Source organism: Eublepharis macularius, chromosome 6 (genome assembly GCF_028583425.1).
Source record: "Eublepharis macularius isolate TG4126 chromosome 6, MPM_Emac_v1.0, whole genome shotgun sequence".
Taxonomy (NCBI): domain Eukaryota; kingdom Metazoa; phylum Chordata; class Lepidosauria; order Squamata; family Eublepharidae; genus Eublepharis; species Eublepharis macularius.
Genome location: NC_072795.1, coordinates 63,966,882 through 63,994,687, shown reverse-complemented (window position 1 = coordinate 63,994,687; position 27,806 = coordinate 63,966,882). Strand labels below are relative to the sequence as shown.

Below are 27,806 nucleotides of genomic sequence, written 5' to 3'. Positions count from 1 at the left end.
CTCTAGTGCTAAGCTTAGAGCAGGCATTGCTGTGATTCCCTGCAGAGTAGAGGTAAAATTTACTGGGGGCCAGAGATGTGAAGGTCTGGAAAAATGGACCTTCACATAACAATAAGGCTCGAAGCAGCTGGTGTCGAGCTGCTGATTCTGTGCAGAGAACCATATTCATGCCAGTCTTCAGGAAAAGCCAGGGTGACTTTCTATCCAGGATCTCAAAGGACTATGTAACAATGCCTCTTTCCTCTCTTGTACCTGTTGCAAAGCTACTGTGGCTTAATTGGGTTGACTGCCTTGCTTTCTAGGAAGCTCTGTCTGAAAGTATTTAAGGATAGAAATAGATAGTCACAAAGAAGGCTGATACTGTTGAAACCTGATGCAAGGACTATGTACATGCACAACTTATTGATCCAAAAATAACTAAGGGACTGTCTCTTCCCTGCATGGACCCATGTGCCAGCTGTCCACCTTGCACTGTATTTTTCCTGCACTATCCCTAAGGTTATTAGTGGTCATGAGTCTTTTTAGTCATGGCCACAGCAGTATGGAATGATCTCCTGTGAGGAGTCAGAGCCCTGTCTTCTGTGCCAATCTTTAGGCAAAGCTTTTTTTTTTGTTAAGGGTGATGGTAGCTCATGTTTTATGTTTGGTAGTAGGTACTTTTGAGTGGGTATTATTTGTTTGTTGGGAATTTTTTTCCATTTTTGACTGCTTTTATATGACATACATAAGCTGCCTTGGGCCCTCTGCTAGTGGAGGAGGTGGGTAAATAATTTAAATAAAAAGATAATCTGAATGCAAAGGTATTTGGGCTGCAGAATCATTATGCAGAAAAATATTTGATGCAAAAGTAGATTAAATGCAAAGCAGTCCCTGACTGACACAATTAAGGGGCCTGCTAAAAAATTACTTATTTTAAAAAAGTGTATTTCTAGCCTTCATGACTGGAAAGAGCAATACGGAAACATGAGCAAAGGTCAGTTACTTCACAGGGCTCCAAGAGGCCAGTGGGTGTTGCTTTGGTGTTCTCTCCACTGCTGGTTCTGGTTCTTCACACTGTGATTGGCTCTTCTCTGACCCCTCGCTCTACAGCTCCTCTTTTCATGTTCTCTTTGTCTTCTTCATCCCCGCGGAACCAATCTGGATGCATTCCCTGAAACCTTGAATCTTAGAATTGAAGTAAATAAGGGAAAACTACTAGATGCAAAAATTCTTCATAATTATTCTAGGCTCAGAATTTGGGCTTTACTGTTGCACAATATATACAGCCATTGTTATAATATAGTTATAATAACAGCACATCCAAAAGCACACACAAATGCTAATTCCCTTCTTTCCATACAGTTTTTTTAGCAGGTAGGTAGATAGTAAGTTTATTACAATTAGCCATTGGCTGTAGCAAATTTACAATTAATAAATAAAATATACAGTTGATATCAACACCATAAACTCCAAGAACTACAAAATATCAATATAACTACAGCAAATAATATCCTAGGAAGAGGCATCTTTTGGGGCCTCCTTCTGTTCCAAGCTAAAAAACCTCATTTTTTCTGTTTTCCCCTGTCCCTTTTACACAGATCTATATTGCTGGACTCAGGCACTGAACTGATCATTTTCCTCTTTTACAGGTGTTGGCACCACTATGCAGCCAGATGCAGAGAGAAGCCGGATACGGCCCAAGAAACCAGACATAGCACTGTATGTTCCCAGAGCACGGCGCAACATTGCAGTCTCAAAAGCCAGCACGTCATTGGTCACTAGAAATGAGAGAGAGGCGAACCATTGTCCCCCAGGACTGGAGATCATTAAAGGGCATGAAGCAAGACCAAGTCCCAAGGCCGGGAGAGACTTGCGTCACAGAGAGCAAGGAGGAATCCTTTTCCCCCAGGAAGAGAAAGGAACTACATCCAGAGACTGTAGAAATGTATTCCACCAAAGCAGCTCAAATCCAAAGATGCAGTACAAGGAGGGGCCACAATCCCTACGTAAGCCCAAGCCACGCATGCTGTTGCCTTCCCCTGCATTCCTGAACCAGACTCCAGCATCACTGCCAAGCACTGAAGCAGAGACACCTCTTGAGTATAGTGCTAAGCTCTTCACTAACACACTGGAGAGGATGGCAGGTCTTCAAATCCAGACAGAATTTTCTGGAGTGGACTGTGCTCGGGAACAAGAGCGTATGTTTTCATCAGCAGGGCAAGGGACCTGCAGCATTGACACTAGCAAGCAGGCAGGAACATTTTTCCCATGCCAGGTAGAGCTGAGTGAGGAGAATGTGCTGCGAGGTGCTAGTGAGAGGTTCTCAGATCAGACAGAGAGTGAAGATAGTATATGGACCAGCAAGGTTAAGCATCTGAGAAAATATGACTTGGGACCAACTGGGGTAAGTGCAGATGATATGTTTGAAAACTCAGGCAGCGATGTTACAGACACCAGAGAGACACATAAGGATCGCTCATCAGAGTGTTCAGGTGAGAGAATATCAGATGGAGCCGACAGCAATAATAGTGTTTTGGGGCACATTAGCAATACACATAACACATGTAAATGCATAGGCAGCTGCAATTTGGAATGTGTTCACAAGGGAGTTCCAGATGACACAGGCCCAAAGGAAAGTGTGACTGAGGATGCGGGTAGGACCATTCTGGCTCAAGCAGAAGTGAGTGAGTATAGCACCCTAAAGCATGAAGAGGAGAGCAAGAGGAGAGTGTACAGTCATGCAACTGAATGTGTGTTTGATCAGAGTGTGCATGATGTGTCTGACTGCATGGATGACAGCATCTTGATCCAGACAGTGACAGCAAACACAGCCAACCAGTTGTCAGGTTGCTCAGGGGTGGCTGCAGGCTATAACTATTCAGATGAGGCCTGCGAGAGGCTTGATGGTCTTCCCAATTGTATGTTCAAGAAGGGTGAACTGGGACAGGTATGTGGCAGCGAGAAGGGTGATGGCTTCTCACGCCACATCTGCCAGAGCACACCTCATAAGTCTGAGGCTTCATTGACAGTAAGAGGTACCATATTTAGTTTAGGAGATCAAGATTCAAATGTCAGACTCAATGATGAGGAAAGGGGTTCTGCCAAGGAGGCTCCCAGCTGCTTACAGGAGTGTGCCTCTAAGGAGATGATACACTTGTCAGCTATGGGGAATCCTGAGAGCACTCTGGACCAAGCAGAAGCACCCTTGGATGTTACCTCCGTGGAAGATCCAACCCAGAGCAATATGGGCATGAGGCTGCAGCATCTATCTGGAGGCAAGGCAGAAGGGAAAGCTGAACCAAGTGTGCCATCCAGTTGGGAGGAGCCTGCTAGAACCAATGTTGGTCCTGCATCCCTCAGTGCAGATGATAGTGTGACAAATGAAAGCTGGGATTCTCTCTTCAATGATGATGGTGACTGTCTGGATCCACGGTTGTTGGAGGGGGTGAGTACTCTCTGTGAGCGTCTTCTAGAATCGAAGTCCGTATGGTTTATGGGCATGTGGGAATGCATGTTTCATAGCTAGTTCGGAGTCAGGCCAGGGATTCTTTCATCTGCGGTGTCTCCATGACGTCTATAGGTTATGAATGTTTCCCCCTCCGTTCTGAAATGTATTTCATAAACATTGAGTCTAGAATTTCAAAAACAAACCCAATTTTAGGTAAAAGTAAATGCATAGACTTCCCAGATACTTTGCAACATTTTTCTATATCCGTGAAGACTAATAAGTTGCTTATTTAAAATTGTTGAGAATTTTAGAATTCTAAAGAAGCCACTACCACATTGTTTCAAGGCTATATGCAAAAATGATATGTTCTGAGTAGATTTCCATTCCCTTTGGTAACTGTAAGGTGTACTTTATAATGAAGTCATGATGAGTATGAATGCTTGCACAAAGGTCAGGATTAATTCATGTCCTGTATGGCTTACCTGTGGAACTCTTCAACCCAAATGATGGCTGAGAAGCCAGTAAACACAGAAGTGAGTGCTTAACTAAGGCAGCCGATGCCTGCAGTAGGCAAACCTCCTGACTGCTTGCTAGACTCAGCATGGCTATGCCTCTGTGATGCGAAGAGAAATACAGTCCTCCGTTGGCAGTATATAAAATGCATGCAATAAAGCAAGTAGAAGTGCTGTGCGTGGAGTCTGTGTTGCTGTGAAGCAGAACCATCGTGTTGACCAAGAGGCGTAGAGAGATGTACCGTGAAGTTTCATGGAAATGGCAGATTTTTAATTGGTGCTGGCTTGTTAGCATATTGCCCTGTAAGGGTAGTGCTGAATGTATTTCAATGAAGTGCTCAGCACGGGGAATGTGCAGTCTTGCCTTCGGTTTACAAGGAATGCTCAGTGTCGGCTGGATGGCTGAAAGCCCCTTATTAAAGCTTAAATCAATACCATAAACCCTGTACTTTTTGGAGTGACACAAAGGTACCTAAAGTAACAAAGTATCCTAATATTGCTTCAAAGTGCATCCAGGCCTGCTTAAGAGTCAGGGTTGAACTGAATGGATTTGGCTTGCTAATAGCTCCTGTGAACCATTGAAATTAACTAAGCAGCCTCATTACTAAGGGTTAGCTCATAAACCATCCTAAACTCCTGGCAACGGAAGCTGTTAAAACTCCATGGGGGCAGCTTTTACAGGAAGTAGCACTGCTGCATATTCCAATCAGTAACATAGAAATTAAATCTCCCTTTCTAGGCAGGTAGTCTTCCAGTCCAAATCCAGCCTAGGCCCTGTGCTTGGCACTTATTGCACAAGGAGACCCCATGTTAGTCCAGTGCCCTTAAACGAAATGCTAGCATATCAACTGGAACGTCTCTGGGTGGCTGTAAAAGGGGCAGCAGGAATGGAATTGTCTCCAAAACAGATAGTTTTGCACATAGGGCCCCTTCTTCCTCTGTGTGCTTCCAGTTTCATATGTTCAGGTGCACTGTGTTATGCACTGGTTTCCAGGTGATCATGGGAACACAGAGACTGATCTCTCCCTGTATAGGTGAGTGTTTGTAACTACCACTAAATAGCTAGATAGTAGGAACTCAGTTTAAGAGTAGGAGTTGAGCTTCTCAAGAATTCAGATTCCAAATGAAAGAAAGGACAAAGAATAACATTTTGGTCTGAGAAGCAGATACGAGACATTTTTGCATGCCAGAAGCCACAAGGAAAGGAAAAACAATTTAGATTATCTGGCAGGACTGTGTCTTTATCTTTCTTTTCTGTAATGATTAGGCTGGGCTGGTGTCACAGAGGAAGCAACAGGAATACAACAGCAAGACTGGGTGTAAACAGGAATGAGGAGGCATGGAACCATTCTGTTGCCAATGCACATTTCAGTGCTTCGTTCTCAGATCTCATAAACCCCAGGCATGGATTTGGACAATTGTGGGCATGACCTCCTGGCAGTATCCTGTCTTATAAAATAATTGTGTTTGTTAAAAGTGTGCCTGTCTTTTATGTAAGTATTGGTGCCAGTGCATTAGAAAATGCTTGCATATGAAAACACCAATGCTAGAAATTGAGGGGAAATTTCCTCTCAGATATTTTACAAAGAACCATTTGGGGGAATGTATATGCAAGAAGAGGAGGAGGTACTCCATGAAAAACCAGGCAAGGGCTGTAAGCTGACATTCAGACAAACTATGGGGAAACCCAGATTGCTTGAGATCATGCAAGGTAAGGGAATATTTATTTTGTGATTTACAGATTTCTTTCAGCATTTTAGTAACTGCATCTTTGATTAGTACTGCAATCAGAGAATGCCCCCCCTCCGAAATGACAGTTACCAGGTGAGGAATAGATCCAAACTAATAACTGTTAGGCAGCGTGCTTTTCCATAGAGATATTCTTATTTTAATCTTGCAGACATGGGTCATTTTTTTCTGTAAAGAAAAAAATATGGAGAGTAGTTTAGGGTGTATCCAATCCAGCATTCTTGTAGCACTGGGTTCTGTTTCAGTATTATCACTCACTGTGCTGGTATGAATCTTTTTGTATTTCCATTGTTTGTGTATTTTCTCCCTCCTACAGCTTTACATTTAGGTTTTTCATTCTTTTTCGTTAAGAAACACTGAACTTGTGCAGTTGCATCAATATACCCACACTTACTCCCCCCTCCCCCCAGCCCTACATGTTGTTTGACATATTCTGTCCCTCTTAAAGGGAGAGAACCTTGAGACAAACATGTGAAATAGCTGGACTGCGGGGTCATGAAGTAGCTAGGTTTACCATCTGCTAGAGGAAACTAGCAGACAAACAGGACGTCCTCACAAATGGGTGCAATAGTAGAAAGTTGCTTTTAAAAGGGGAGAAAGCAAGAAAATACCTCAATAACAGAGGAGAAGGGATAGGACAATATCCAGAAATGGGGCAGAACAGTTACAGAAAAACACGTTTCTTTAACAAAGTACAGGGTTTTTTTTAGGGAAGAAACCAGCATTTGGGCTTGCCAAGAACAAAAGCCAGGTGCCACACAAGTGACAGATCCTGGTATGTGGTATAGGTTGGTACTCTGTTTTGTCATGAATAGCAGCAGCAGAACATACAAAAAGGCTGCTGGGATATGACTCTCCTGGGATGTATTTGCACTGGCAATTACTTCTGAACTTACTGCAGTATCCACTGCAGGACATACCCCGGCTTGGGTCAATTTGCATGTATTTTGCAGTAAATTACTCACAGAGGTATGCTAAACTACTGCAGGAACTTCCTGTGCTAGTTTAAAATGCATCTCTTGTGACTGCAAGTGCAAAATGCAACCAGATTTTGGTTATTAAAGAAAGAGGAATGCTGGAGAAATGCTCTGGTGAAAATTCACGGGCAGTATTCCTGCAAAAAAGGCTTTAGCTTTTCTTCTGCAGTTCTAGCCCTGTGGCTGTGTTGATGCAGATATTCATATCTTCCTGCTTATGTTAAAGAGAGAAAAATAAGGTGAGATAAAAATAGACAAAAACCCTGAGAAAACAACTTGTGTCTTAATAAAGCTATGTCTGTGTTATTGCTCGCCCCGGTGAGAAACTTACTCTAATTCCTTGTACCAAGGTCAGTATAACTCATTGTGTTATGTAGGAACCGGTGCACTGAGATTGAGTAGTATGAAAGTTGGGTTTTGGAACAAAGCAATGATATCTTTACAGCCTCCAAGGAAGGTACTTTGTGTGGCTTCATGAGATGAACATCAGTTCCATGCTGAATATTTTACACTCAAGGTGGATAGGATTAATCAGTTCATGGTGGAAACAGAGGACCAGCTGTGCTCATTGTAGATGGTGTAGTTGGGATTAAGTGTGTGCATTCAGATATTTCCAGTCTGAAACAGTGTCCAAAATTCTGTGCTTCATATCCAATCAGAAACACCCAATCCAAAACTAAATGTGGAATTTCGGGCGCTGTTCTGGGTTGGAAATATCCAAATGCATACCCCATTTGGGATTGATATCGGGGGGAGCCTATGTATGTGCTTGGGATTTGCCTTCTATGGGCCCAGCACTGTAGCGTTTCCTGTCTGCCTAGTAATCGCTGCGATTGATTGCTGTCAGGGTTCCAACAGTTTGAGGAAGGCAAGGCGAGCAACAGGGATCTTCTCCCTTTGGACAGCACCCAACATTACATTTCATTAAACAAAAGGTGGTGGTCTCTGGGACACCTATGCTTAGTCTTTGTTGTCCTGAAGATGTAGGTGAATGTTCTTGTTTTCATTTCACAAAATCAGGATAAAAACTTACTAAACAAATAAAATCAAAATTGGATTCTCAAAAGGACCCCCAGTCCTAACATAAGCAAGTATTACTGTATTTAGATAGCATCTTAAAAATTTAATAAAGGATATGTTGGGAAGAAATATTCTTTGTTTCAAATATTTTGTTATATATAATTTATTCTGGTCCATATAACTATGTTATGTAACCCCTTTTCTCTTTTTCTGAACACCCTGTCCTATTACTTTGTTTTTTCAAAATAAAAAAAATTATAACTAAAAAAAGGACATCCAGTCCAGCCCCTTTTCTCTTGACCCCCGTGAGGAAACTGCATGCCTGTTGCCCATCTCTGTATGTGTATATATAATCTATTTACATGATCAGAATAAGAAGGAGAAATCCTTTAATTTGTAAATGAAACTTCTGAAAATATCTTTCTGTGGTTTTCAGAAATGTTCAGATTCCCTGCACCCACAAGCAATATGGCTGTCCTAGCAAGCTGTGTGCATCCAATTGTGCAATGCACTGCAGTGTATTCCTTCAGTCACCCATGGAAAGTACGCAATAATCATTGGAAATACATTATCCCTGCAGAAGATCAGTACTGGAAAAAGCTGTGTTTGCTGTTGGAGATGATTATCTAGCCAGTACACTTGGGTAGAGGGTGTAAGCTGTAGTTGTTTAGCACAGGGTCTCAAGGGGACACATTGCTACCTCATGCCAAAATGCCTGCATCTTCCCATGGGTATGGGACTTCTCCACCCCAGCCACCCCCATGCCTCTTGTTTTTTCTGTTTCAAAAGCTGGGAAGGAATCAGCAGCAGGCTGCCCTGCTTGCCTGGAATGTTCACCAGCTCGGATAAATCTTTGGAGAGCGTTGAGCCGTGGCAGACAGTCTTCATTTCCTGTGTCCTCTTGCTCCCTTCTGCCTGTGCATCCGCTGGCAGAACCTTTCCCAGAACTGGACAACTCTTGAACATTAGCAATCTCTGGGAAGGAGCCTGAGAACAGGAGGCTGGGACTGTGTTAATGCGGCACGAGGGCACATAGTTCCTGTAAGCAACCCAAGACAGGAAACACTAGCATTAATGGACTTGCTTTCTTGATGTGTGAACCATTGCTAACATATTTGTTATAACAGAATGACATGCATCCCCTGCATTGCTTGAAACATGTATGCCCTAAATAGTCTCATAGCAGGCTTATATTGATCAAAACTAAAGTTTGTGCAAGGATCAGTGGTGCATGCTGAGCTTTAAGCATCCCTCCTCCATTAGGTACTGTAGATAATTTTCCATACTTTGTGAAATGCTGTGCTTGGTCTCATCTCCCTACTGCTCAGCAGGCAGCCCCCAGCTGTCTGTGCTGCATTTTCTGCAGCCAGTGGTTTGTGAAGGGCAGGGGTGTTCATGCAAAGTGCAATTCATGGTGTCTGATAGTTTGCCACACCATTTGATATTGCAATCCCTCTACTCCCTCAAGTGTTTCTGAGGTGTTGTTGTTGGGATCTAATCACTTAGTATCCTGATGTCTAGGTTCACAGCCTGGTTCCTATTAAACATACAGTGGCACTCACTCTTCGTCCATGTTGTTGTGGGCTCGTCCCTTCCTCTCTGATTTGCTGGTATATTCTTGCATGCCCCACCTACCCACAAATTCATGATCCCAGAGAAATTACCTGAATTATTGCTGTTTATTGACTGGAGTGGCTGGAATTTATAGACTCTCCTTGTCCAGTCATGGCTTGTGCTGGTGCAAGTGCTTGGGGGAAACAGACAAGAGCCTACCTGAATTATAGACCCTGTTGCGAGTGGGATGTATGCTGATCTGCATGCAAATGTTTCATTAACAAATTGCAACTGGGCCCTGCGTGCATCTTCCAGCAGCAGTGAGTGATATGCCCTCAAGGAGTGGGCCAAGACATTTCCATACAGCCATCAGCACTCTGTACCTTTAGGTTGTTGTGATGTTGGTATAGGGACAGTAGCACTGTTTTCTTGACATGAGTTCTGCCAGCATTTTGTGGTATTCCTAAAGGACTCAGTTGTTCCTGGCAGGAGGCAGAGCCCTACTTGCCTGTCCTTCCTGCTTTGGAGCGCTCAGGAGACCATGGTAGCTAGTGCTTTCCTTCTATGGAAAAACTGTATCTTCTTAGGGTGATCAGTTTCCCCATGAAGCAGTTTGTGAGGTGATCATGATTCGTGCTTCCCTTCTTCCATGATCTAAGCATTAATGTTACTGCTTCAGTCAAGCCCACTGCATATCTGTGTTTGTTCCCTACTGAGCCTGCTTTTGTAAATCTCTGACCAATATCTATCATTACCCTTGACTACTGACTGAATCACTATGTTGAGATTACCCTTCACTGCGCCATTGTATTTTCTGGCCCAGTGTCTGTTAGGGTACAGTAGTTGCCATGGGAAATACATGAGTACAGGTCCCATTGCTCGGTTTGATTTTCTTGTTCCTGTGTCTGAGCCTCTCTCTCATGGTGTAGTGGTTAAGAGTGGCAGGACTCTAATCTGGAGTACTGGGCTTGATTCCCCACTCCTGAGCCATCTGGGTGACCTTGGGCTCTCTCTTGGAGCTCTCTCAGCCCCACCCACCTCACAGGGTGATTGTCATGAGGATAATAATAGCACAGATTGTAAACTGTTCTGAGTGGGCATTAAGTTGTCCTGAAGGGTGATATATAAATCAAATGTTGTTGTTATTTCCTGTATTTCACACCTTCCTTCTAGGCCTAGCCAGTTACTTAGTGTAGATGTCATACCTGCCTTGCAAACTAATTATCCAGCTGTTTCTGGAACTGGTTGGGGTGCAGCTTTTGGTGGGGTGCAGCTCCTTTTGGTGGGGTGTTGAACAGGCATGATGTCTACTTGCTGAGCGCAAAGGCTCACTCCTGCTTCCTCCCTCTGGAAACAATGAGTGGAGCCACTTCCCTGAACCTGGTGAAATGGCAGAGGGAAATGTTTGATGGAGAAAGTATGCAAGCAGCAGGAGGCATCTGATCAATAACTCCCAATCTCCCGCGGGCCATCAATCCTTCTCCAGAGCGTGAGCCCACGGCCCTATCAATCAGCCAGTGTACCCGCTTTGGGGCTGCCAAAAAAGCCCAAGGGCTGGGATGCTCCCAAGTGCTTGGCAGTGGGAGGAAGCCTGTGACTGTGATTTGCAGGATGTGGATCTGGTTTAGGCTCAATTCCCTGAACGTTACACCAGTTTGTGTGGGAGGGGTGCAGATTTGTGGCCTGTGCTGCTTTGAGAAGAGGGTTAAGAGGGATTTTTGATATATCACTTTGCACATTTGGTTCACAGTTACCCACTGCTTTCTCCTCCAGCTGTCTGGCCGTGCTTCACCCCCCTCAGGACTGCAAGAGCCCCGCTTTGACTACTACAACCACTCTCCAGCTAATTTGGACTTGAGTGATTCGGAGTTGCCTCATGTAATTGAGATTTACGACTTCCCACTGGAATTCCGCACAGAGGACCTGCTGCGCGTCTTCTGCAGTTACCAGTGAGCAGCATGTCCCTTTCTATTAGAACTTCTCCTTCATGCTAGTGCTGAGGACAGGGATGGAGAAAAGCAGGAGAAATGCTTTCAACCTCTGGGTTTTCTTTTCCATTGCCTGTTGCCTTAACCTCTTCAGCTTATTTCCTGAGATGCATCTCTCTCTCTCCCCCCCACTCCACTTAGGGGCTTAATGCCACTCCTAAGGTCTGGAGGTGTTCCTTAAAGCCCATAGCACCTGCCTTGCTCCAAAGATATCCAGCTAAAGTATGGCACTGCTTCCCATTGAGATACTGCTGTACAAGTAGTGACAGGAAACCTTTCTACCCTCTGGTGAGAAGTTGACAGTGGGAAGATACAACCTCCCTAGTTCCTGTCCCGTTTGAAGTTCCCCCCAGAGTTCTATACTCTTGTTTTTTCTCTCCCCCTCCCCCAACCTGGACTGGCTTGACATCCCCCAACTTCTCTGTATTTTGTTCTCCTTCACCAGGAAGAAAGGCTTTGACATTAAATGGGTTGATGACACACATGCCCTGGGTATCTTCTCCAGCCCCGTTGCAGGTAGGAACTTTAGTTTGATGCCAGAGGGTGCCCTTGCTGTTTGGAAGGGGATTTGTGGACCAGCACTTTCCCATCCACTTGATCCCGATCTCTATATAATGTCTGTTTCTTTTCCTGCAGCTCGGGATGCTCTCAGCACCAAGCATCTGATGGTGAAAACCCGTCCCTTGTCACAGGGCACTCGAGCTGCAAAGGCCAAAGCCCGATCCTATGCAGGTGAGCCCAAAAAGGACATTAATCGCTACGCTGCCAATGGGATAGGAGAAAGCACTCGTTTCTCTCCTCTGCAGCCCAAACCAAGGGCAGGAAGCACTTAGGGTGGGAAGAGAAGAAGGGAAATTAGGGGGGGCTTCTGATCAGCCTCCCCCCTCCCCCGATTTGCTGCAAATTTTCTGGAGTGGGAGATCAGAAGAACTAGCTGCCGGCTGATCAATTGGAAGTTGACTCCTGTTTCCCACCCCTCAGAAGCTTTGCTGGATTCAGAGTAGGATTTCTCCAGCAGGAGGTCAGAAGCTAACTCCCATCTGATCTCTCATCACCTGAGTATCGTCTTCTGATGGCTGCAAGTAATCCAAGTAGTTCCTGTAAATGGCCTGTCAATTAATTGGCTGCCTGAACACCACTGGTGAACAGGAAGTGAACCAAACTGGCAGGTGTTGGAGCATTCCTGCTGCTAAAAAATGGCACTGTGGGATAGGGCAGGTAGGTGAAATTTTAGAAGTTTTGCTGTATGGCCTTCTATGAGCCAGATACTTACATCCAGACAAATCTGTGATCCTGCTGGTGCTTGCATCCAGCCAATGGATCCCCCCATCACTGTTTTAGCATACTGTCTCTTTGATAATATTTCAGAATAATGTGCCTTTGATGCCTACTTCTCCCCTAAGACGAGTTAATAGGGTAAACTTTGTATGGGAAGTGTCACCGAGGTTCTTTCCCTAACTCTCGCTACTCTGGTGTGTCTGGCAAAGGGAGGATTTGAAAATACGCCTGGTGAGGAATTCCTTCTTTTGTGGCAGCTTCTGCTTTAGCAAAGGAAATAATTTGGTTCCTTATGTTCCCATCTTCCCTCTTCAGCATGGAGAATAAAAAATAGTGCTGGGAGTCAGTACTGAGACCTTTGCCTTTCCTTGCCAATTCTTCTAGAGTTCCTGCAACCCACCAAAGAACGTCCTGAAACTTCAGCTGCTCTGGCCAGGAGACTGGTGACAGGCGCCCTCGGTGTACGGAGCAAGCAGACTAAGGAAGAACGTGAAGCTGAGCGCAGGCAGTTACAGGCTGCCCGAGGTAAGTCTAAGGAGACGCCGCACTACATGCTGGATACGGGGAAGGCAGGAGTTAGGGGTGTTGTACAGAGCAGTGGGTATGTAAGGCTGCAGTGATCCAAGCTGCAATGTTGCAGAGTACAGGTGAGGGCTGCCTGGGGATTTCTCAGTGTCTCAGCCTGAGACTGTTGTGCTTTTACTTACTACCCACGTTCTGGGAGCCCCTTGGGAGTCTGCATGACCCAGCTCTCTGCTTCAGAGTGACATGACAACTCAGCTGAGCTAACTGTGTGCTCTCCCTGCTGTAATGTATCCAGCTCTCCCTGTCCAAGCACCTTGGGGAAGCTCCTGGGCAGCCACTGACACTGCTTTCTGGATCTCTTGGTGTGCCTTGCCGAAACATGAAAGGGTATGGAACAAGAGAATTGCCTTGTTGTCCAATTGCATAAGGGTAAGGGGTACCTTCATTGCACTCATCCAGACGTAGTCTTCTCCCATTCATTGCTGCCCAAGCACAATAGTGTGAGTGACACATGTCTGTAGTTAATGTGCAACACAGTGAAATAAGGTGGCTTTGCTGAGGAAAGTGTTATACTGCCTTCCCAGCATGCTCTGGGATACAGGAAGTGTACTGACAGCTCTGCCGCTGTCCCTTGTTTGTTGTATCCATTAATGGCCCTGTCCCTTTCTGGTGTGATGGCAGCTGGCTCACCGCCTGCCCTTCGGCTGCACTAGCCAGATAACAGTGATGGAGCGTGCTGGCCTGGCTGGAGAATGCACTGCTCTGCCCTACTTGCTTGGAAACCATAATGAGATCAGTGAGGTCTTTGCAGATTCCCAGTGTGTCTGTGTCTTTGTTTGTTGCAGCTGAGGGAGAGAGAACTCTACTGAGTAGCAGCCAGATAAGAACTGCATCCTCAGTCAGTGGGGAGCAGATTCTAGAAGCTTGGGGAGACATTCTTCAGTCATGCACCCAGACCACATTTTCAGCATCCCCTCCTCAGGAGGGAGTTGCTTGGTGGTGTCTCTGGGACAGATTCCTAGCTTTCTAGGTCCTGTTTTTGTTGCTTTTGTTTATCCTGACATTTGCCATAGGAAACTGCCTAGTCTACCTCCTGTCGCTTGCTTACTGGATTTCCAGGACCCAGATTCAAAGATATGGACTTGTGGACCACATCCTTGATAAACTGAGGCTTTTAGCTTTCTAGAGCAGTTTAGGTGTAGCAAATTTGTAAATGTAGGTCAAACTAGACATTGCAGTAGGAAATCCACCCCCTAACTATTTTAAAATGTTAAATTTCAGCTGTGCTGACACTCAGTTTGGATTAGGGGCTGCAAATAGGTCAGCAATTAGCTGTTATTGTCCCGCCATGCTATTTTCAAGGGCATCTTGTCCAGCCCCACTTGCCCCACAAGGGGAAAACAAATACTTGTGTCATGTCCCACCCCCCACCCCCCCAGATGAGGAAGAATCAGATAGTGAAAGCAGCACTGGAGGAGAGGATCTTCTAACAAACACACATGCTCACCCATCTACACATCCTAGGCCTAAGCCAAATGAGGATCCTTATGGCTACAGGGTAAAGCTTAAAATGTGGCTGGGGGTTCACTTGTGATCTCCTGTTGTCACTGCTGATTTGGTCTTAATGCTCAGGTATGGCTTAAAGACCAGCACTTCATGAAATGAGCAAGCAGGTTGAATTACTAGACCACGGACCAAACTAAAGCTTGTAGACCACAAAAACCAGAGGTAAATGTATCCCCCCCCCCCCCGCCCAGGAGCTCATTTTCTCTGTTCTGGATTGATATTGTTACTGAATGTTGTCTCCATTACTGTCCATATGTACACTGAAATGTTGATTTGTTGACCTAACAGCGCAGATGGGTTAGCTGAACACCTTCTGAATACCCTCTGTGCAACCTTAGTCTACGTAGAGCAGTTAGAAATCAGGGCACCCATCTCAGCCCCATTTTTGTTCGTTTAGCACCTCTGAGCTTTTCAGAGAACTTGTGTCCTGCAGCATAGGAGGCAGAATATGCTTCAGGGATGGTGGCAGAGTCACTGCAGACCTAGAGGCTGGGAACAGAGCTGAATAATTGTCCTGAAGCAGCAGAACCTCTGTAAATAATCAAATATCTGCAGAGGTCAGATACAGGCTGGATGGCCTTTTATCTCGTGAGTTGTTCCTGGGAGAGAGAGTAACTTAGGGCCAGACTAGACAGCATGCCAGGGTTTCTGTGCCCGGACCTCTTTAGCATGTTTTCTTTGTTAACGGTAGCAAAACGGGTTGGGGTGGGGCTTTGAATTGAGACCTCCCCCTGCCCCATTTTTCCCAACCTGGAGTGGCCCCATAGATATCATGTTTCAGCTTCTCAGTGGTCCTTCAGGCAGAAGTTATCATTAGAAGTGGTAGTGCAGGTAATTAACAATGTAAATATTTCAGTTGTATTAGGTGCCTGGCTTTAAAAACAAGCTTTTTGCACTTCAGAAAGGTGTTGACAGTTGTTTGTCAGTTCAGCTGGTAAATTTCCATGTGATTGATTTGATTTCCGGCTTGCAACCTCACTTCTTCTCCCCTGATAATTCTGTTCAACAAACACCTTCCCTTTCCTGTGGAATATTCTCAGGAAGCCCCCCTCAAAGCAAGTCTGATATCTACGGCCCAGTTGTTCTTTTCAAACGGGAGTATGAGTGTTGATTACTCTAGGTCTCTGTGACATTCCTAGCATAATCAGAAGTTAATAAAGATTGTTTTCCTCCATAGCTTTAGTGTTAGTGTTTTGAATAGGATCTGAATCCAATAATCAGTACAGATGCTTCCACTGCCATTACCGCTGCCAGTAACAGTGTGTGCTCTACAAACCAAGCATTTTGAAGTGATTCCCTTGTCAGTTTTCAGATTACATACATGTGAAGCCTGGGTCACTGTAGCCTCAGGTTTGAGCAAATGATACGGCTTATGTTATCTTCTACTGTACTCAGGTAGTTCTCTGTAGGCTTTCCTTTCTCGTGGCTGTTTGAGAAAAGGAAGAGATTCTTGTTCTCCGTTCCTTTTTCCTTGGTGATCCTGGGGAAAGGGAAAGAGTTTCCCTGGAATGGGGAGAGCAGTCCTCAGCTCTGTTCAGTGTCTTCAAGGTCAGCTAAGGGAGCGTATGGGATATAACTGGCCCTGTTTTCCAATCACTCTGGGAGAAAGGGGGTGGGTGGGAATAAGACAGTGTCAGGGGCTGCAGTGTTCATCTTTGGACACTAGATGGTACTCCAACCCAAACTACTGCTCCAGGAAGCAGAACCGTGAACCCAGTCCAGCTGCAGGAGGCAGTATAAGTTGTGCATAGGAGCAGCTAATTTTCTTTTAGTTGCAGCGGCCAGCTTCTTCATGTCCTTGTTCTTCCCAGGTCATTAGCCTTTCCTTGAGAGTCACTGATCCTAGAAAGGTGAGATGCAGCCCATTGGAATGTTAGATGGGTTGGGATGGACATAGGAACATGCTGGTGTGGTGAAGCCAGCACAGGGCACACAGTTCTGAGTGCCAGCAATGCAATTGACCACAGTTTGTTGAAGAAGGCAGTGTGGCATGCCACAGAAGCAGCATTGGCAACACAGTTTGGTATGCCAAGGAAAAAGAGAGCGACTGTGTGTCAAAACTGTGGAGAAGGTTTGTGATCTCATGGCTTTTCTAATGCCTGGACTTCCCCTTATTGACCACCCTGTCACCTGTCACTCTCTTCTTACAGAGCGGAAGCGTTTAGAGGCCAAGCAGAGGGAAGATGCATGGGAAGGCCATGAGTGAGCCAGCACTATTGCTAAGTGGAGAGGCGTGACTGGAGATTACTCTAACTGGAACAGGACTGGAGCTCCAAAGGAGCTGGGCCCTTGCAGCATTGATGAATTTCTGCCATTCCCTTTGGGATGAGCAGCAAAGTGTGGGCCTTGCTTGGTATCCTTTATAGCCAAAACGGGAATATAGCCAAAGTGGGAATATGTGGGCTCAAACAAAGATCCATCTAGGATGTTTCTGAGACCTCTGGATGGTGGGGCTGGAGTGCTTCACAGTGCTTCAGCGTAAGTTTCCATGTGAATGGCCTGCCCGAAGACCTGGCTAGCACTGCTCACTAAGAGTTTGTGTTACAATGAAGTGCTAGAGCCTTCCTGGATGCAGTGCCTGCCTACCCTATTGGCATCAGATGGAGCTTTCTAGGACTTTGAACAGACCAGCTATAATAGCTAAGTGTCCACTGTTGAATTTGCTATTAAAATCTTTATTTTACGTATTGTAGTGTGTCAATCAGGCAACTTAATTTTATTTGCTTCATTTATACCCCACTTTTTCCCCCAGTGGGGACCCAAAGTAGCTTACAATACCCTCCCCTCCTCTACCTTCACAACAACAACCCTGTGAGGTGGGTTAGACTGAGAATGTGTGACTGTCCCAATGTTACCCACAAAGCTTCCGTGACAGAGTGGGGATTCAAACCTGGGTCTCTCAGCTCCTAGTCAGACACTCTAACCACCACTTTTTCTTCCTGCAAGTTGTTCTTGGATTAGCCTATGAATTCGTAGCACTATGAATTCAGCAGTGGTGATGGTACTCAGGAGATGCTATCACTATGGTGGAGTTGGATAGAAACCTAGTTTTTCCAGAATTTTTAGAGTCTGGATGTTTACTGGAGGGTCAACATGTGGTACCCAGGGATTTGTTTGCATATCCTTTGCTAACATCTGGATACAGCTAAATGCGAAGTTCAGAGAAAAGGCTGAACTGATGCTGAGATAGAAGCAGCTCCCATCACCTGATGGAGTGATGGGAAGTAGGGACAGATGAAGGAGGCCTCTGCCACCCCAGCTGCCCGCCAGAACACAGGCCCTGGGTTGTACTGACAGAACAGTTCCTACAAGGTTATGCATGTTGGTGGGATTCCCTTCCTCATGACAGGAATGCTTTGGCCGCAGCTCCAGCAGCGCGTCACTCCCATCCTGTGAACAGCAGGCTTGGAACAGTCAGACAGAGGGCACCAGCACAAACATGCTTACTGTGGCCTCTGGGCAGCTGGCAGGAAAGGTTGGATTTCACTTTACAGGCATTGACCACTCAGGAATGCTCCCCAAGGACTGGCAAACAAACTCCTTTCTGTTCCAAGCAGCTTCATTACAACCGCCTCAGTAGTAGGCAGATTGGCCACTTCCTTATAAGCCTGTATAGTCAATACACCTCTGCCGGAGATTCCTGTGGTCAGACGCTCCCAGCTGTTTGGGGTCAACACTCCGGGGCCTGTTTGACTCTCTGAGCTTGAGCCAGGAGTTCTTTGGCTGTCACAGAGATCAAGATCCAAGTACATCAACATAATTGTCCTGTCAGGAAGCAGGCACAACTGCCGCCCAAGTGCTGAAGCAGCACCACATGCCCCAGCCCAGGCCATGTTTACAGGCTTGTGACCTGTAATGGGGTGCGGGAAAGTGTTAACAAAGGTGAGGAGTCAACATCCTCCTGTGATTGAAATACTTCCAGGGTGTCTCCAGAAGCACAAGTTCCATTACCTGTTCAAAGAGAAGGATTGGAGCCTTCCTTTCCAAGCCTGAGGAGACGTGAGATGGGAAATGTTGTAGAAGCATCCAGTCTTGTCTAGTATTGCTTGGGGTCAGGTCTAGGTGGGCCAGGAGGCCCTCAAAGCTGGAATGTGCTGGCAGGCAGTGTGTTTATTAGCCAGTCAAGCTTGCAGGCATCTCCCTGCCTGAAACAGCTCTCTCTTGTGTCTGCTTTTCGGTAGGGGTGGAGTGCATGCTTATGATGTGGGGAGTTTTCTGGGATGGAGCGGATGGGCGCTTACTGCTTTTCCTGGCAATTTCCAGTAGCCTATAAGCCTCCTGGTGAGACCTGGACCAGGTCTGCCCTGCCAGCTGTTCCCTGAAACAAGCCCTGTCTATTTGGGGCAATTAAATATTCTTAAATACTGGCAGAGTAGAGGCCAACCTATGCCGCACCCTGGTTGTAGCTGCTGGCAGCCTGCAGAGATTTCCACCATGAGACAGGGAAGGCCAGGAGCACAGAGGCGACGGCAGTTGAGCCATTTGTGACATTGTGAGCACCTGTAAATGGCTCTTCCTAATTTATTTATTTATTTATTTCAAATTTGTATTCCGCCCTCCCCGCAAGCAGGCTCAGGGCGGATACCAACGTATTAAAAATACAATTAAAAAATCATATTCATTAAAACAACATATTTAAAACAAGATGGTGGACAGCTAAGGTTCAAGGCTTGGAAATGCCAACTCCCTTGCCATTATTTTTGCCCTGAACATGCTTGTTACAGGAACTAAAGTACTGGAGAGCTTCCAGGGTTAACGCCACAATGCAGAGCCCTCTTATTTATCTACATTTAAACAGTTGCGCCTCAGTCCTGTACCGGCAGTTCATACACCCTGTTAAGTGGGCTTGGACCTCTTTGCCGGTCTTACTTTAGCCACATCTCCTTTTTCTCTCATTCCTTTGCATTGGTTCTTCTGATGTGTGTAGAATCTGAACCACCCTTGTAGGTGAGCATCATTATTTTCTATTTAAAGGCCATCTGAATAGGATGGAGGGACCATCTGCACTTCAGGGGGCTGCTGTCCAGTTCTGATGACAGTGCTGGCATCACCCAAAAGGCTACCATTTGGAGCCCTGAAAAGGGGAAACAAGGAGTTTGGCAGATTTAACTGCTGATTTAACTGCTGGCCATCTGACAGAGTTGTGGGGTGGTTGGATTTTGGTGGAAGAAGGAGGTTTGCTGGTTAGTCAGGGAATCCATTAGGGACTTTTATATTTTGAAGATAGATAAGTGTTTGGGTGCTCTTCCTGTCAAAAGCCTTCTTATTCTGCGTTATGTCTGAATCAGTCAAACAAGAAACTAGTTTTGTAATTGCTTCCTCAGGCAGGCTTTAGTGACTTTGTTACTGTAATAACAAAAGGGCTGGAAAAAAGGAAAACAAAGAAACAACCAAGCTACATATACTACTGATGTAAACCCCATTTCTCACTGTCTCTCTAGACATGCCTTTTTTGTTGAGTCTAGGTTCCCACAGCTACTATGTGCTGCATGGAATGGTTGTTAAAAAAATAAAGGAGAGCTCAAATGGCCTCAGCATGCCACGGGCGGTGTGGGAGCACCTCCCCCCCAAGCCATTTTCTAAAATAGTGAGTGGGGGGGTGGATGGCTCTGCTCTACATGGAGTATTCTGTGCAAGAAGAGCAATAAAAACAGGGACACCCCCCCCTCACCTTGCTATTTCGACACAAGGATACTGCTTGAGGGGGGAGGCAGGAGCCCTCTCCCACCCCCTTCCCATAGTGGCATTCTGAGGTAATTTGGGTTCTCCTTTAATTTTTAACAACCATTCCCTGCAGCTGCTGTGTGGGTGCCGGGAACCCGAGTTCGGTCTGGGCCTGCACATCTAGAGACTCTTAGTAGTTTTCATCACACTTTCAAACTTACGTGAATGCCAGGCAGCACCTTGAGTCCAAGCATTGCGCTCATTGAGGGCTAGAAGACTTAAGCGGCCCCAAAAGCTTCAACTATAAAAAATAAAAGTGTATTTTTAAAAAGAGAACTTGATAGATTATGAAATTTCTCTCTCTAAGAAAATGTTGCCACATGGGGGCTCTTTTGGTTGCTGTGAGCAACCAGCCAGCTTGTTTTGTTGGCTGAGGGCAATTCAGCTGGTTGGCTGCTCCTGGCATCTGGCTGGGCTGGGCTGAGCATGGGCCGGTCTTCCTGTTGCAGAAACAGGGGTGTCTTACAGTGGGAGGGGCAGCCACAGCACCCCTTTGCTAGGCTACAAACTGCCCTGTGTGCCCCACTCACCCACCTGCTTCCTTCCCACCCGATCAGTGGATGTTTAGGCCACTGTCACCAACCTGGCTTTTGAGGATTTGCCTTTACTTGATAGGGCCCCAGGTTTCCCACCACCACTATGTGCTTGAATCCCCCCAGCAACATCTTGTGTTGCAACAAGGGGCTGCTTGAGTCACCGAGGAATATAAAGAATTCCAGCACATTTTTGAAAGATTTTCTTAAAAGATATTCAAAACAGGAAAAATCCAAAGGTACAAAAAAGAAGCACTCTAACAGGTTGAAGGTTACCAGGAAAAGTCATAAGAGGTTAACACATCTGACCTGAATTTGTTCCTTAACACAATTTGTGTGCACTTCTTCCCTAGAACGTGCCGTAGAAAGAGTTAGATTTTTTTCTTGGTTCTTTACAGTTGTTTATGAGATGCTTTAGTATTAAAGCTGTTTCTGAAGAACAGCAAATCTGAAGTGTGTCAAATGGTTTCCTTTAAAATGCCATTTCTTGTTTTCTCTCACTTCTGGATTCTTTCCTCACTTTTTCATCTTGTTAGTGATGTGTGGCCCTCATCAGATTGATCTTAGGCATCTTGGTAAAGGCATATTTGGAAAATTGCTATCTGGACCGTGCTTCTTAGAGTTATATTGCCAGCATCCATTAAAACATGTTCCTTGGCTCAGCATAAAGTGAACCTGGAATGCCAATGAATATTGTGGTGTGGAGGTCAATCACCAGGAATGAAAATTCTTGGCAGAGACTTTCCTTATAGGAAGGAATGTTCTGCCTGAATTCTGAACCTACCTCCACTGAAGTTGAATTGAAAATCTAACATCTAGGGAGTCAGCTGGCAAACCCCCAGATGTTTGGAATCCCATCCGTAGATTCAACTTTTATCTTTCCTATGTCAGAATTGGGTTGGTTCCAGGTAGAAAGAAAAGAAGCAGAATTGAATTTTTGAATTACTGTAATGTTTCCCTTCATTGTGTCCCCTGAATATGTTTGATAGAGCTTTGAGTATTTGCCACTTCTTGGTTAATCTGTGTAATTCATTGCTCTTGCATTTGTTTTGATTTTGAGGACATTTCTATTCAATCTGCTTATGATAATTTTCATTCGTTTCACACAATCTGCACTTGATCTCTAAAGATTGCATTTCTGTTGTAGTGCGATTGTATTTTCCAAGCTTGGGAAAAATACAATGCTCCTTTCCCTGTTCCCTTGCCATTGCAGTTGCTCTGTGACATGTGGCTACATGGATGTTGTCACACGGAATTATTGACTCTTTGTGATGCAGTTCAAGATTAACAACACAACTGCCCTTTACCTATGCAGCCCCAGTATTGTAGGATTTCTTTAAAAATTGTAAGCTGTATGCAGACTTCTGCAAAATATGGGAGTATGAGAACATCTTCATATTCTTAAACTCTGATCATCATCTACATAGCCCTCCATCCTGATAGTCTTTGAACATTTTTAGCTTTATTTGTGTGTTTAAATTTTGGGGTGTTGTGAAGTCTCCAGAATCTCCTGTGCTGGGAATGAGCAACAGCACAGCTGTTTGTCCTGCAAGGCTGTTTCCTCCTCTTCAGTGCTGAAATCAACAAAGAATTTGTGAAAACTTCAAACACAGGTTACAGTTCAGACTTACTGTAAAGGCGTCTAAAATTTTAAGGTGCATTGTTTTAATGCCAGACAACTTTAATTCCTTCTGATTGTATGTATATTTAAGGCAAAGAATATTGCTTTTCTTTGTAATAGGAGGTATTGTCTTCAGTTCTCGATATCATTTACAAGCAGTTGGCAAATGGAAATGCAGAATGTTAAAATGCAAATTGGAAGGTAAAAGTGCAGGAGCTAGATATATTTAGCATAGGAAAAATACAGCAGGTGAGAAGAGCAGAAAGAAGCAGATAATGTATAAGAGGGTAGAGCAGGGAAGATGGGGAAGAATTCTTGCCTGAGAGGAAAGAAATGAAAGGATGGGTTTATTAGGGGAGACTGTAATGACACCTGAATGTTCTATGTATGGGGCTTCTTACTAAATTAAAAACAGGTCTTCTCAGGCAGATTTAAATGGAAAGAGGCAACATGGGAAGAGAGACAAAATCAGAAAGAAAGAAATTGTGTGTGTGTGTGTGTGTGTGTGTGAGAGAGAGAGAGAGAGAGAGAGACGTAGCAAGAACTGGACTGAATGGTAGGATGGAAAAGAGAAGGTGATAACATGAGATTTGTATTCCAAAGAGAAGGCAAGGCAGTAGAGACATAACTGGACCAATGCAGTCCTGGGAGATAAAAGCTTAGAACAGAAATAAATGGATAGAAATTCTTTAAAGGGAAATTCCAAAGTTGTAGGGCAAATGAGTATGAAAGATGTTCATGAACCAGAAGGCAAGGGCAGCTCTAAGCAATGTTACAAAGAGTAATACCACCCATGTCATATACAGAAATAGGCTTAACCTACTTCTAGAATCCAAACAGGTCATTTCTTTCCCCCCTAATTTTAGAATTATCACAGCATACGTAACTACATACAAATCAGTTTATAAAAGCCAGTCATTATCCAGATACTTGTTAACAGAGATTTTCTATTGATACCTAACATTCATTTCATGAATACATATGCTCAAAAGTTTTTCTGATAAGGCATGCCTAACTTCTTCCCAAAGTATCCTTGAAGCCTAGCAGGCCTTTTCTGTTGTGAATTCCTTGGTAATGGGGCCACAACTGAGAGAGCCCAGCTATATTTCCCCAAACATTTCACCACCCTTGCAATAGGGTTACAGAATAAAGCTGCTCCTACTAGTTTTAAAGAATGCAGCTACTCATAACACAGATTGGATTGAATTTGGAAGAAGCAAAATGAAGAGGAGTGTCTAAGCAGGGGACAGGAAGGGAAGTTGAATGGGGGTGAGGTTAATGGGAGTAAAAAGAAAGAGAAACAATCAGAAGGCAATTAAAAATTGGAATTGAGATGCTAAGCCCACCAATCAGATGTTGGAAACAGTTGGAGACGTGAGTTTATTATTACCAGATTTGAGAGGGAGTGTTGAATGTGACAGTGTTATATCACCACCACAAACTTGGTATTAGACTAAGATGGAGTTTCCTGCAGAAAAGATTGTACTAGGAATTCAAACCACGTAAGCAGCTGAAGTAGTCTGGTGAGTGTACAATTCAAGTGAAAGGAATATCATGTGTACATAATCCTTGGAGAAATGGGCCAAGGAAAAAAGGATGATCAAATGTATAAAAACAGCAGATGTTTGTTTTTTAAAATTGCATTGAGGGGAAGAATTTGGGTTAAATGGTCATCAGGTTTCTAGAATTATGTGGAATTTTAAGAAAGTTTCTTGCTGATGAAATTAGTTTTGCTGAATGAAGTCAGTGGACCATTTCCCCACTTTTGATCTTACAGACCAGATGTGCAAATTTTGGTTTTGCTTTGTTCATCATTGCCCTAGTTCATTTGGGGCTTTTACTGCAGCTTTTGTGCTCTGTTTTTGTTTCTTGTAAAGGACGTAAGGTGGTGATGGTAGGAGGACGGTTTTGAAACAAAAACTGAGCATGCAAGCAAAAGGAGCTAAATCCTGCCCTTTCTGTGCTCTACTCCACCTTATGAAGCCTATTTCTTCTAGCCAAACTCTGATGCCAGAAGACTCATGCTGCCAGCAGAAAAATGATTGTTGTCACATAAATCTTAAATAACATCTTTGATAGTTGGTCTTTATTGGTCTGTAATGAGAAAAGATGCAAGATATTGCATCCTCTTTCAGCGCTCTTGCTATTTATTTACTTATGACATTTATAGTCCCCCTTTCTCACTGAGACTCAAGGCAGATAACTTAGTGAGAGATTAGTACAATCAGTATCTTGGACATTTCCATAAACAATGACATAGGGTAAACAGATGCAAGTTTACAAAGACATAGCATTAGCAAGGATCCAATACAGAGTTGGAAGAAATGCTGAAAAAGAACATAATTAATTCTAGGACTGACATTAGGCAACATGAAGTACAAGTAGTATATAGGAGTACATATTTAAAGCAACAGATAATATGTAAGGCAACATATTGGTGAATAGTGGTGAAGTCTAAGGTCCCTAACTCATTTGCAAAGCATCTGAGATCCCCTCCCTACAATACAGCCCTCTTATCTGAGTAAAAGGCCTATGAGGTAGGTTACACTAACAGATAGTAATTAGCCAAAGAGCATCAGTAAGCTTTGTGGCTAAGTAGGGATTTGATCCCATTTTTATTTAATTTAGTTATTTAATGTCATTTATAGTCCGCATTTCTCACCGAGACTCAAGGTGGATTACACAGTGTGAGATTTGTACAGTCAGTATCAGGAACATTTCCATAAACAATGCCATAGGGTAAATAGATACAAGTTCACAAAGACATAGCATTAGTAGAAATCCAATACAACATAGTGATGAGGTCTATGGTTCCTAACTCATTAGTGGATCATCTGAGATCCCCTCCCTGCAATACAGCCCTCCTATCTGAGTAAAAAGCCTTTTTGAACAATTCAGTTTTGCATCATTTATGGAAAGCCAGGAGAGTGGGGGCTCTCCTGACCTCCTCAAGCAGGCCATCCCACAGGATGGGGGCCACCTCGAGAAAGCCCATGTATGGGCTGCTGTTGATTTCACCCATGTGCAGGGTGGCACCTGCAGGAGACCCAGTTCAGATAAGCAAAGCTGCTGTGGAGGGACATAGAGAGGGAGGCGGTCTCATAGTTATGCTGGGCCAAGGTCGTGAAGAGCTTTGTATGTAATAACCAATACTTTGAACTGGTTTAGTGCTTCCTTTCATTGGGATGGGGAGCATTTGCCCCTTCCCACCCTCATGTTAAGTTCTGCAGCAGTTTGGCCCCTTGATTTACAATTGCCAGTCTCCAGGTGAGATCTCTCAGGAGTTACAAGTGTCCTCCAGGCTGCAGAGATCTCCTGGAGAAAAGGGTTGACTCCATGGCATTACACCCCGCTGAGATCCCTCCTCTCCCCAAACCCAGCCCTCCCCAGTCTCCACCCTGCAAATCTTCAGGAATTTCCCAACAGAGTTGGTAAACTCTGTTTTCCACTTAGTAGAAGCCACTGCAGACATATTATTATGCTTATCATAGGGTGGAATTAGCATGGCAGGTTTATCCCCCCACCTGTTTACGTGGAGATACAAGCAATGCATTTCTCTCAAGCAAGCAAGTGTAGTCCCAGAACAGAGAACAGAATAGCAATTAAACTGGACCCACTTCTATTTACACAGAATCAAGAAAGTCCTCCCCAAGCCAGTGGGAACATGCAGTGTTTGGCAGAAAATAAAAACACCTCGCATGGCTGAAAATTTATGGAGACAAACATCTTTGGCAGAAACATCAGCAATAAAACTCTTAATGTTAGATTATCTGCTGAGTTGTTTTCTCTGCTTTCTGCCCTCCCACTCCCCTTCATTTCCCTCATGCTGGTGAGAAAGGGCAGCCTGTGAGGTGCCAGAATCGTGTCCGTTTGTGGAAATGATCAACATTTGGAATATTTAGCGGTTGGATGTGAATATTATATATTAAAGAAAAAGTGGCATTTTGTTCTATTGGTTAATTCATTCCATTGGTAAATTCATTAACTCATTCATGATGTCTAAGATCATTAGACATCATAAGTGACTGTGTGCTGCAACAGTTGGTCCCAGAGCCAACCAGGATCTTCGACTTGGTTCTGAGCAGGGCTGAAGACCTGGTGTAAAACATAGATAATGTTGCACAAGTTGGGAACAGTGACCACAATACTATTAAGTTCAACATTCATGTCTATGGAAAGTTACCCCTGAAGTCCAAAACAGTAACATTTGATTTCAAAAAAGGGAACTTTACAAAAATAAGGGGAACAGTTAAAAGGAAGCTGATAGGGAAACAGAAGAGGATGTTTGAAAGTTATTTAAACCCCTCTCACTGAAGCCCAGGTAGAATGCGTTCTCCAGGTTAGGAAAGGTACTGCCAAGTCTAAGCCTGCATGGTTAACAACCCAAGTCAAGGAAGCCATAAAAAGCAAAAAGGCTTCTTATAAAAAGTGGAAGGTCTGTCCCAATGAAGCGAACAGAAGGGAGTGCATGGTCTGGAAAACGAAGTGTAAAGTAATAATTAGGCATGCAAAAAGTATTTGGGGAGTGAATTGCTAAAAACATCAAGACAACAAACATTTTTTAAAAAATATGTCCAGAGCAGGAAATCAGCCAGAGAAGCAGTTAGGTCTTAACCAAAGAATAAAAGAACTGCTAAAGGGAGATGGCAGAGAAGGTCAATGAATTCTTTGTGTCACTGTGCTCTGAGGAAAGAGTAGGGCATGTAGCCTTGCCACAGCTGCAATTTTCAGGAAGGGAGTTTGAAGAATTGTCAAACTGAGGTGAAAGACGAAGCTTTAGACCTCTTAGGGAAACTAAAAACCAGTAAGTCTCCGTGTCCTGATGGCATGCAACCGAGAGTTCTTAAGGAACTCAGATGTCAGATTGTTGATGTACTAACCCATATATGTAACTGATTAAAATCAGCCACTATACCAGAAGACTGGAGAATAGCAAATATTACACTGATTTATAAAAAGGAGTCCAGAGGGGAACTGGGAAGTTACAGGGCTGTTAGCCTAACGATTGTCCCAGGCTAATTAATAGAAACTAATCAAAGACTGAATTATTAGGCACACAGAGGAACTGCAAAGCCTGCTGAGGGAAAATCAGCATGGCTTCTGTAAAAGGAAGTTCTGCGCCACCAATCTTTTGGAGTTCTTCGAGAAAGTGAACAAATATTTAGGTAAGGGCAACCAGTAGACATTATATATTTGAAATTTCAAAGGGCTTTTGACAAGGTTCCTCACCAAAGATTAATAGTCATGAGATAAAAGGACAAATCTTTTTAGGGATTAAAAATTGACTAAACAAAGAAGCAGAGAGTAGAGCAGTTCTTGCTATGGAGGGAGG

General features: G+C 44.3%; 1 protein-coding gene across 1 annotated transcript in view; it reads left to right on the top strand.

Moving 5' to 3' along the window:
* R3HCC1L (R3H domain and coiled-coil containing 1 like) overlaps window positions 1-17,279 on the top strand; it is a 39,906-nt gene extending 22,627 nt beyond the window's left edge. The window contains exons 2-7 of the mRNA XM_054983198.1: window positions 1,629-3,424; window positions 11,013-11,188; window positions 11,673-11,743; window positions 11,864-11,959; window positions 12,890-13,030; window positions 16,747-17,279. Coding sequence (XP_054839173.1) covers window positions 1,643-3,424; window positions 11,013-11,188; window positions 11,673-11,743; window positions 11,864-11,959; window positions 12,890-13,030; window positions 16,747-16,802 — 2,322 coding nt within the window. The 5' untranslated portion in view covers window positions 1,629-1,642 and the 3' untranslated portion in view covers window positions 16,803-17,279. The remainder of the gene's footprint in view (window positions 1-1,628; window positions 3,425-11,012; window positions 11,189-11,672; window positions 11,744-11,863; window positions 11,960-12,889; window positions 13,031-16,746) is intronic.
* The last annotated feature ends 10,527 nt before the right edge of the window (window positions 17,280-27,806 follow it).